General features: G+C 40.5%; 1 protein-coding gene across 2 annotated transcripts in view; it reads right to left on the bottom strand.

Annotated features, from left to right (window-relative positions):
• The window catches only part of SMG5 (SMG5 nonsense mediated mRNA decay factor), a 400,214-nt gene that overhangs the window by 355,066 nt on the left and 33,024 nt on the right, over nt 1-12,124 (bottom strand). For both annotated transcript variants that reach the window (XM_085638507.1, XM_085638508.1), the window contains exon 2: nt 7,040-7,138. In XM_085638507.1, coding sequence (XP_085494633.1) covers nt 7,040-7,138 — 99 coding nt within the window. The remainder of the gene's footprint in view (nt 1-7,039; nt 7,139-12,124) is intronic.

Here is a 12,124-nt window from a genome sequence, read left to right as displayed (position 1 = left end):
CTATTTTGGGAGACTGTTTAGTTTCTTAAGAAGGGGCAGCATCTAAGCAAGACGTGAAGCTAGTTAGTGAATATACAAACGTAAAATATATTTCACGCCCCCTGGGCTAGTCCACAGAAGCAGGTGGAGCGAGGGGGGGGGGGGGGGGGGGAATCATCTGTACTTTGACCTAAAATGTTGAGTATAATGGATGCAGGACAATTATGGCCATATCCAACTGACCAAAACACTCAGTCACTTTGGGACAAAAAGGGTATCAGGGTACTGAGTCACGAGGAGAAAAATATGCTGGACTCCTACCCCCAGTTTTAAACACAAACATCTTAGTTTGGGAAGTCTCTGTTACCTCCTCTATTTCCTTTGACAACCAATAAAGTACACACAAATGAGGTATATTATCAAATATTTGCAGTCTTCATGCACATACATTTAGGAATGGAAAAATAACCACCAATAACTGCAATGGGGAACCACAGCTGATGTACTATTAAAGTAGCCTTAAGATGTAACTGATCATAAGAGGTATGCCGAATAAGCGCTGCCTTAAGACCCAGACTCGCAGGGCAGATATCCATTTTCATTCTTGAGCAGACATTAAAAGCAAGTAAACTCGAGTGAGTGACATTTGGACAGTGGCTCTTGGGGACCATACCCTGCTGTAGACTGTCCTATGGAAGATGCATATTGCCAATGAGTATTCTGATATATCCAACCTCCTCCATGGTTCTTCTGCATGAAGTAAGAAGAAATACCCTGGGACGTTGAGACTTTGCAACAAAGGATGAAGGCATGGATGTCCTTTGCATCACTCCTGGAAACAAAGCAGGGATGGATATGCCCCAAACTAGGGCTCTAGTGTCTTCACAACCTTGGGGCCAATTAGAGTCTGGAATTATAGGATCAGGAGAACCTTCAGCTCTTCTGGACAGACCTCCTTTGGATGTACATGCACAGGGTCCATAATACCTGGATGGTAAACGCTCTTCCCTCTCTGAAGCAATCAGTCATGGTGGCTGGAGGAAGTCATGTGAAACAACTCCTCCTCTTGCAAGATTCCCCTCAACAGATACGCACTGCTTAAGTTTCCAAGTCCTCCCAAAAAATAAAAGACACCTGTACTATTTTATCTTACAAATGTACATTTTAACATACATTTTCACCTAAATAGAGCATCACACACGTGTGTGTGTGTGTGTGTGTGTGTGTATATATATATATATATATATATATATATATATTTTTTTTTTTTTTTTTTGTTTATTATCTACTGGCGGTCGCCAGTAGATAGTTATAGTTAGGACCGTGTTTCCATAGGAAATCCGCAACATTCTATTTTGAATAACTTTGGCGCCGACTGTCGAATCCTCGCGAAATTTTCAAAATAGGTAGGGCGCTCCGCTCCTTCCCTGAAAGTCTCGGGGGATTCGTCAAGCGGGGGCTGAGAAAAAGGGGGGGTCCCAAAACGCGTTTTCCCCATGCATTTTTCCATAGGACCTTTAGTCCAAGCTACAGCCCGAACGGCTGAACAGAATTACTTGAAATTTGGCAGAGAGGTAGTCCTCAGGTCAGGGATGTGCCTTTTGCAGGTCTGGTGTAAATCTGTTCAGTAGTTCCTGAGAAAATAGCATTTAAATCAATATATATATCTATAGGCGCGCTCCGAGCGCGTACGGTAAGCTTACCGTAAGCGCACGATGCCGTGCGCGAGCTTAATTCTGATTGGTGGTTACAGGACTGTAAACATTCGAATCAGTCGAAATCAGGAAGTGTCGGCCGCCATTTTGTGTGTCTCACACTGATGAACAAAGGTGGAGAACGTGAAAAGGGGGCAACGAAGAGAGTTGCAGACCCCCTAGCGTTTGTCAGGGGGTCCAAGAAGGGGTGCGCGTACGGTAAGCTTACCGTACGCGCACGGCAGAAAAAAATCATTAAAAAAAATAGAATTAAAAATCAAATTTAAGTGTTTAGATATTAGGGGGCTCTAAAAAGAGCCGTTTTGTTGATGAAGTGTTTTTTTTGTGGTACCTACAAGTAAGTACCGATGCAGAGTCTAAAGTTCAAGAGGAAGACTCTGTTGCCTTCATCTGTGAAATGTACACAGTCTACTCTATAAATGCCTTGCATGTTGTAACGCAAATTGTTGTGGTATATAGAACCCATACCATAGTCTCTGAGGAAAGCAGAAATAGATTTGTTGACGTGCTTTCTTGCTTTGTCAATCTGTGGACAAAATTGGTTGGACCAGTTCCATTTTTGCCTTTGGCATATATTAGAATATACAAAGGCAGATTGTGGAAAAAGCAACATCAATTGCACAAAGGAGTCCTTAACAAGCATTTCCAGACCTACCCCAGTTAAAGTGCCTAGGTCATTTCCACCACAGTGCACAATAAAAAGGTTAGGCTGTTGGAGGTGTAGAAAAGATTTCACCAAAGACATTAATTGGTGCCACTTTAACCCTCTCTGACCAATCCATTTAATGTCTACATTTGGCAAAGCAAGGTCTCTCACCATACCTCTTTTTTCTGCATATTTTTCACTCCAGAAGACATAGCTGTGACCTACAATCCACACTGTGAACATCTTCCAAGGAGATCTGGATGCACTCCGGAGGTGTCTTTCAGTAGAATGGCAATATGAAATTAAAGACAGTTGTAAAATGGAGGCATACATATTTTTTTAATAAAAAGAACTCATTGGCTGATTCTAACCATTTTACAGTTAAAACTAGGCTGTATGTTTACATTTTTAGAAGCATGTTTTGTATTGGTTCAGAAAATTGTGTTCCCACAGAAGATTAATTTGGATTTGCTGTTAGGTTTGACAGGTCAAGCACTCTTGCTCTTTGGAATAGAAACATTGTGTGCTGAACTTCTGACCTCTCTGCTCACACCAGTGTTCCATGAGCTGTTGCTATGGTAGCAGGCAGAAGTCAAGTTGGGGGAAGGGTTCATTTGGAAAAGGGTTGAAGTTTTCAACCAATAGAAATGTGTGATTTCATTTGAAAAAATGTGGGAAGCACTGAGATTTGTACTTAACATGTATATGTATGAAAAAAGAGAGGGAAACATTGCCATTTACTGGTTCTGGTGAGAGGAGAGAGGTGTACAGCTCTGAGATTCTGACTCTGATAATCTGCTGTTTGAGTGCCACATTTCTTTCTCAACTAACTAATTTTAAAGGTGAGATATGAGTTTGAGGGGGGATGTATGTGGTGAATTTTGATATAAAAAATAGAATTGTGATTCTTCTTTAAAAGTTGTGTTTTACATTTTGAGGTTTGGGAGATATTTAACTGTCTTGAACTTGTAAAATATTATGGAGTATGTTTTCACCATAAGTTAAGGTGTACTGGTAATAAACCTTTTTTCTAGCAATTTAAATAAACCATTTATTGATAAATAAGTTATTTTGTTGGTCAGGTAAGTGTGAAATTTCTGTATTTATCACACATTTACTTTCATGCTCCCTTTTTTTGACTTCTCTGTCTGCTTTTCTCATTTCCGTTGTAGTCCCTCAAGGACCTTGTAGGGTGAAAAAATAATGTGCACGGAAAAAAAAAAAATTAAAAAAAAAAAAAGTTGTGAGGTAAGGTTGGCTCTTAAAAGAGCCGTTGTGTTAATACAGGGACAGAGGAAAGAAAGAATGGGAATATTAACAAGGACCACAGATGTGCTGGTCTATCTTATTGTTTATTAGGGAAATACTGGTCTCCCCATGAACAATTAGACCATAACATCTGGTGCACCTCATTTGTACCCTCTGAAATCGAGGGTTCCTTTCCACAGGAGCAGAAGAGGGTGATGCTCCCACCACAGAGGAAGGGCTCGGCTGAGCTGCCGATGATGTACTCGGCTGAGCTTCTGAGGATGTGCTCGGGTGACTTACTGGAGGCGTTTCTTCAGTATGTCGAGCAAACGTCCTGGGATGTACATCCCTAATGTGTCTAAACAGAGTAATTACCAAAGGAATACTTCTTCCTTGGATTACCTCTAGATAACACACGGTCACAAAGTGTGCAGGTGACTAATGGAGCATTCACCTTTTTCTGCCCCTCTGGAAATGTGAAATATTCCCAAACAAAAGAATTCTTTTGCTTCCTCCTTCTCTGTCTGATGATGCTGCTGCCCTGCTCACTCTCAGAAGAGGACTGCTGCTCTGCCATTGTATCCCAAAGACAATTCAGCTCCTTCTCCTAGGAAATCACAAGCAGTAATGAGGGGAATGGGTGTGGTGTAGGAAGATTCTGGAACTGAAAGTAGTTTAAACCAATCAAAGTGTTGTTTCTTGATCACATGACCAATCGTACGCGCACGTTAAGCTTACCGAGCGCTTACGGTAAAAGTACGCATGCGCGAACGAAAGACACACGCAGCCGCGCATGCGCATTACAGGCACGCTCTTACACTTCCGCGTAACGTGCGCGCGTGTATGATGACCTAAAAGTTAATATGTGGGTATGCAGTTATTGGTATTGCATTATGTATGGATTTGAGAATTGAACTCTGTAATTTTGAGTTGGTATATCAAAGGTTTTATAAGGATGTGAGAAGATGTGGTAATTTATCACATGGATGACGTCATCAGTGATGTCATTTGCGATGTCATCATTGATGTCATGAGTGATGTCACTGACCATGTCATGAGTGATGTAATATGTGACCTCATCAGCAGTGGATTGCGGGTGCGCGAGTTATAGTTAGCTGAACTAACTAGAACGGGGGAATTTCAATGTTTTTTTACGAGAGAAATGTCCAGCTAACTATAACGTGTGTGAAACCTATGGTTTTTTCAGTGAATATATATATATATATATATATATATATATATATATATATATACATTCAAATTCAAACACACACACACACACACACACACACCCTCCCCCAAAGGTTAAAGGGTTAAAGTGTGGTTATAGCAAGGGGAAAATGTCCAACCCCCATGCAAGGACATATGCAGAGGGGTTGGGGGGGGGGGGGGGCACAAGTGCATCATATTGTAAGAAAATTAAAATTCACTAAAAAAACAAAACATTAACTGACAATGCCCACAATGCGGAGTACATCACTTTGCCAGGGGAACAGTAAGAAAAGGCAGACTATCTAGAGAAAAACGAGGTGAGTGTCTATACACAGTGTGTTGTGTATTTGTTCTGGTCACATTTTAGGGCTCATGGTAGGTTCCTGGCCTGTTGAGGCAGTGGTGATGAGTGGCTCTTGAATCATCATTGAGGAGTTCTTTGGCAATATGGAATATATTGGAGACTCTAGAAGCCAGTGCAAGCAAGTTGGCTGGAGATGCACAGTATGGAAAATGGATTACCGCGTGAGCAGCAATACAACCTTGTCACCATAGTATATTCGGTCCAGGGTTAATGCAAATAGAGTCCATTTCAAGATGGCAGTCATCTGGTTTCTTTCCTGACAACATTGTGTGTTGCTGAGTTTCTCGCTCCTACCTATGGTACACACACATCAACTCTTAAACCCACATTGTTTTCTTCTATTTACTGCTAGGATTTTCTTTTACTTACCCTGCAGCTGTATTTCCTCCATGTATTTATCTTTAATGGCACGTTTTATTACTTTCGGACCATTTTCCATTAAGCCAATCAAAGCCTTTTTGAGCCAGGAGGGTGCTGATCGTTGTCCTATATTATATAATACCCTGATACTGCCAGTGGCAGGTTTATATCACATTATTTATATTGAACGTTTCCAACAGACTGGCTAGCTGATACCCTCTACTGGCTGTTTATTTCTTCCTACCATACTGGGGTTTGTCATCTTGTTGCTTTAACCTAAACAAGTAACAAAAGATCTATTTAAAGGCTGGTTGCAAATAACCAGTGCAATTAGCCTATAACCATTAACACCAGCATTCTTTATGGTCAGACTGACAAAATCAACAGTAAGCATGTCATCTCTAACTGTAAAAATGGAAAGAAAATACATTTGGTTTGAAGTTTAAACATGGAAGTATGCTAAGCACAAAGGAGTTTGAAACATCAACCAGTAATACAAAGATTCTCAAAGGGTACTTTAACAACTGAGATAATGAAATTGTGAAGTGACCCAAAAATGCAATCTAATCAAGAACGTTATCTCTTTCAAAGATGAGGAACCCCACTAAGAGTATTTGGGTCATCAATACCACTGTTGTAGACTAAAGAAGGTTGCAGATAAAAAGGGCTAAAGACAACTATTTATTACTAAAACTAAATGAGGAATACTTTAATTCATGTTAAACATGGAGCTCTTGACAAAAAAAAATGTGTCCCTCTGTGCATGAATTTCGACAAGCCAACTACCCACCATTAAATTCTGGCATGAAAATATTTACACAACAGAAACATATACACATCCTGCAAGTACACCAAGCACCTAACAGTGGTGCTGCTTAAACTGTATGATGTTAAACTGATCAGTTAAGCTGTGACTTACTGACATGAGGTACGTTGAAAACTAAAGGGTACCCAAAACATCTAACTCACATTTTATGCGTACTCCAAGAGTGACTAGTTGACAGCAAGCTGTACGTGTTATTGGCATAGTCTAATAATATGTTTGTTTTTTTAAACGTACAAATAGCACAACTTGGTGAAATATTATTTCAATAAACACTCTTGAAATATTGTTATCTATGCTAAAAACTGACTGGGTAGTGCCTAGCTTGTGAACTACACTGCTCACCATCCACTAACATACGGTTATATTGCTACTTTAAACATTTAGTTGATGTGTCTACAACACTTTTACTACCAGCAGACTACCCTAACATATCAATAGACGGTTCTAAGAAGCAGACGGTACTTTACAAAAATCAGTTTATGGATCTAGCTCCCTACACACAGATTTGCTATTGAAGTCCAAAGAGGAGACTGTCTGAGGACCCGGTGCCTATGCTTTACTCGTGTAAATAATAAAGAAGAATTTTTTAATGAAAAATCACAACTGCTCAGGGTTCAAAGGGTTTAGAGCACAACAAACAAAATTAAAATAGAGGAATGTACATAAAAAATATATTTCAATAGACTTACTTGTTTCTCAGACTGATGTTGTCAGGCTTGAACACCTCCTGGTAGGCAGTTTTGTTACAAAGGATAAGATCTAGTCTATGCACAGCTTCCACCACCGCTCTGCCAAAGGAAAAAGTAGACCAAAACATTCATGAGTTAGTTATTAACAATAGAAAGGAGTTAGATTTTTAGGAGAATGGGAAGGCTGAGAGTAAACCTTCCTGCACTACTGTCCAACTCGGCTACAGCAGTCCAGTTGGACAAGTTGCTACTTCTTACCATATATGGTGTTTAAGTTTGCTGCATTTTGCATTGCCATAAAAATAAAACTCAGCAGAAAGGCAATAGTAAAAGCCAAATGAATAATGTACTTGACATCAGATATAAGTTATCCAACTGGTGCATCCAAGTTCAAAACACCAATACACTAGCAGTCAAGTGTGGAAGGTTTGTACAATTAAAAATGCCCAGTCTTTAAAAACACCAACCCCGGACGTTGTGGTTGAAACTAAAACATACAACAAAATTCCACAGTTAGCTAAGCAGGGTTGTGTCATTTAAATAATGAGCCAAATATGATAAAACATGTGTATTTATTTAGGGTTTTTGGAAATCGTTGTAAACCACTATTTATTTGATGGCATCCCAACATTTTGTATTTTGTTGTACATACACATTTAGTGAGGGGCTGGCTAAGAGGTTACAGGCTAAATCATGTTAGATCTGGTAGGCAAGCTGGCATGAGTCGCCACGCCAAACCGCACCACCACCAAACTGTGAAACCGAGAATATTGTTGGAGGAACTGCCTAACTAGGGAGGCTAATCACAGCAAGTGCACAGTGATGCAACAGTTGTTTTGTACTGTTCCATGGAAGAATCTGCAATACAGCTCTCAACTGCAAAGCGCATGTTCATTAAGGCAGCCTGAACATCCCCAGAAAAGCTTGTGGAGTGTATCAAGGCATGACTGTGGAGGGGAGCAGCCACAGGGCAGTACATGAGTCAGGATAGACTATCCCATATTTAAGGATTTGTTTAGAAGTGTCAAACCGTCACTCACTAGATTAAAATAAAAAAAGGAAGGCTTCTACGTATGGTCAACAAGACAAATGACACCTAGTTTTGCCATTTCCCAAAAGCCATCTGAAGAGGCCCAAATATTCATAGTACGCAGAACCAAACTGCTAGAGGAGAAGATTTAGTGGTCCATATATTCAAGAGGATACAGGGGTGCAGCAAGGAATATCAGCGGGGTTAGTTTTAGCAGAAGCAGAATAACACAAACAATCTGTGGATTGGTGCCTTTACAGACACTGACTTCTTAGTTACCAGCACCAGAGGCTGTGGTGGCGTCGAATAGGAAGGTTTGGGGTCATATTCAATCACTCGTGAGTACCACCAAAGAGGGATGAGGGGGCCAAGTCCTGAAGATATCCAACATGAACTCTCAAAATGTCTGGACCTACAACCAGTCAGCACACAGACCCGGAAACGTGTGTTTAAGTTTCTCAAGAACTGGAAACTGGTTTGATGACCAGAATCACCAACTCTCACAACGGTCTTGGGTTGAATAACGCTTCTAGAAGGAAAAAGAGGACTTCTCAATCCTGTAGCATTTTTTAGGTAAGGTCTTTGCATGAGGTATCACTCCTGACAGAGCGAGACTTACCAGAGTGGAAAGGTCCCATTTTGAGTAGTCCATAAGTGCCCTGAAACAGCCTGGCTTCCCACATCCCAACGGCATGGAGTTGCAGAAGCCACGGGCTGAAGTATCCTGGTGAGCTCAATTACTCTACAAACAGATGTTGTGCAGAATCAGACAATAACAATTTTTCAGCAGTATTAAAAGGTTTTGTACCTGAAGAACACAGCAGGTGATATGTGACCTAATCTGCGGTCATAACAGACCTAAGAAAAATTCGGTTTACACCTAAGAAGAGGACTGGGTTGATATCAGTATAGCACAGAAGAAAAGGAACTAAAACAAGCATGCCAAGTGATGCCATATTTAGGCCAAGGCCACATCATGGGCAGACTGAGGCACTATTAGAGTCATGGTCAGCACCTTGCTTCGCCAGCAAAATATTGATGAGGGAAAAAGTTATCAACCTCCATTCAAATGCCTGGGGATTTTTATAAAATAAAGAATTTGCAGGTACAAGTAATCATTAGAACATTTAATCATAGAGCACACATCTCCATCCCTCAGTGATGGCAAAAAGAATTATGAAAATCTAGCAATTAAAACACAAATACATATGAGGCACTGTCACACCTGTAGGAAAACATGTCTGTGCAAACCACAGGACAGCGGACCACACTCATATGTCATCCCTCAGTCATCTGACCACTTCCAAGTGATAGGACCATAGCCCCCCCAAATCTTCATGAAAACATCTCAACCACTCAAGCCACTAGTCTCAAGCCACATAAGTAGGAAAGTACACCAAACAATTTGAATAGTATCAGACAAGTCTCAATAAAGGTACTATGGATAAACTGGTCTATAGTACTGCCGGAAATACTTTTTTATTAGTTCTTTGCAATAAGATGAAATTGTTATCCTCTTAAAATGATATCCTCTCGATCTCCTTGTATATTTGAAGCTTAAAAAAAAAAAAAATCAAAGGCCACACAGATCTCCTGGCGGTACCCATTGTAAGCTATGCGCAGAGTTGGTATTGGGTCTGGATTTATTAAGGCAATTGGTGATTAGATCAAGACCCGGTGGCTAGAGTAGTCCTAATGGGTGGTTATTCGGGTCCAGTTACTATTTAAAGGGGAACAAGGAAGGGGTGCCGGTGCTCTCCTTTACTTTTCGCCATCTATATTGATCCCTATATCTGAAGACTGGATATGAATCCTGTAATCCCTCCAATTTACATTAATGGGTGGGATACAAAGATATTGGCCTAAGCCAACGATGTGGCATTGGTTACACTAGACCCTATAGCAACGTTAAAAAAAAAAAAAAAAAAAAAAAATCGAAAGGGAAGCCAAATGGTTCAGGAGATTTTCGGTATATTCGCTGAACTATAATAAGACACAATTTCCATTTCAAGATTCCCGGGGGGTGGATAGTGCAGTTTACTTAAGGGGGGGGGGGGGGGGGGACTGGAGGGGGTGTCAGTATCTCTGCGGATGTCGATAAAATAGTCAGGAATCATTTTGACCCCTTAATGGAGAAAACTAGAAAGGATATTTGTAGGCTGAATAATTTACATCTCTCCCTGGTTGGTAGTTGGAATATTTTGAAATTTTCAATTCTTCCAAAACTTCCTTATTATTTCCGTGCCGTCCGTTTGGAGGTGGGGAATCAATGGTTTGAAAAATTTGAGGGCATAATGAGAAGATTCTTGTGGGCTAACGCTAATACGAAAGAGAGCAATGAGATTTATTACACCCCCACAGGAGAAGGGCGGGTGGGCAGTACCTAAACTTAAGTTGTATTACTGGGCCACTACACTTCAACAAAGACCAATTTTGTTTCAAGATAAAGATGAAGTACTGGGGGCTGTGGAAAGTATTCCTTCTCCCCTTAAAGTACACCTTGGGAAAGAGACTTGGTGGTGTCTGTGGAGGCAAGTCGAATTCAGCTACTTCTGGAAAGTTTTATTTAAACCTCTTGCAGTCCGTTTTTGAGGTCTAGTCTGCGGTGCGTAAAAATTTAGACATTGGTACATTGAACTTTTATACTCCTTCCTATAATTCATTACTACCGGATATCATTCAGGATCTCTGCATCTCTCGCTGAAAGAAGCTTGGACTTACCAGGTTGTGGGACTTTTAGATGTACACCGGTATTGTTGCCTTTGAAGAACTTAAAAGGGAATATAATGTTGGTCATAGGGAGTTATTTAAATATCTTCAAATTCGGGACTTCCTCAGTCGGAAGGGAGGTTGTCCTTCTGGGTTTGCCAGAATTGACCTGGTAGATGTGTTATTAAGTGGAAGGCTGTGCCCAATTAGTAAGTATGTTTTTCTGACTTTACATATGAAGGATGATCCTGAGAAACATTCTGAGGAGTGGTAGGAGAAACTTTCTACATCGAATTCTATTCTTTCGGAGTCTCCCAATCTTGCTCAATCTGTCCTCCTTCTTGCAAACTTACAAGCCCAATATTATAAAAACCTGCTTTGATCTTTATTATACACGGGGAAGACTGCAAGGTGGGGTGGAGATAATGGAACGTGGTTCCCAAGATGTCAACTTTATGGGGCTGATTTAATTCATATGTTCACTGGATGTCCTGCTTTAGCTGTGATTGATGGAATTTTTGCAATAAGAAGCTTAAATTGAAAATATCCCAATCCCCCACCAGGTGATTTTACAAGCTATACAGAAATTAGGGACAACTAAAAGTGTACGCTGGTTTTTGTTTATCGCCTCGTCGGTATTTCGGTTGTGTATTGCATCGGCCTGGCTTGATCATAAGCCTCCCATATTTGGTCAATGGCTGGCCCGGATGTTGGACATACACAATCTTAAAATGTCTCTATACCTGCGGAAGGGTCAAAGAAGCAGGGAAAGGGGGATGAATATATGGTCGCTCTAGCAGTGTGGTTACAGGAGCAAAAGGAGGTGTAGGGGGTGTGTTGCCAGTTATGAAATGAGTAGTCAGTGACTTTATATTATAGGTCTGCTGGTATCTGGCTGTAAATAACTCTGGGGAGAGGTGTCCGAATGAATTTATAGTAGTGAGTCTTCTTCCTTTTTTTCTCTTTTTTACTCGTTCTGGCTTTACAAAGGCATGATTCCATGAAATATGTGAACTATATGAATTTATTAGGTTTAAGCTATGATATGATATTTATGTTTTATTGCTCTCACATGTTGGCCAGGGTCTTTGTAATTAATAACTTGCAATAAAAGTCATGTAGCAGCCGATACATTTGATACTTCATAGTTCACTTGAAGCATATATAACTGCATAGTACTGAGTCCGCTCATCACCCTAGCAATCTCACAGCTTGCTCTTTAAGTGGTCACCAGCTTTGTTGAAAGAGCAATAATTGATCCAGCTTGTAACATTATCCTTCTCATTTTTACTCACCCACTCTCATTGGCTTATCAGCCACCCTTTTCTTTAACACTATACCGACTG

The sequence above is a fragment of the Triturus cristatus genome, chromosome 12 (genome assembly GCF_964204655.1).
Source record: "Triturus cristatus chromosome 12, aTriCri1.1, whole genome shotgun sequence".
NCBI lineage: Eukaryota > Metazoa > Chordata > Amphibia > Caudata > Salamandridae > Triturus > Triturus cristatus.
The sequence above is the reverse complement of the archived record's forward strand: the minus strand, read 5'-3'. Positions and strand labels throughout refer to the sequence as shown.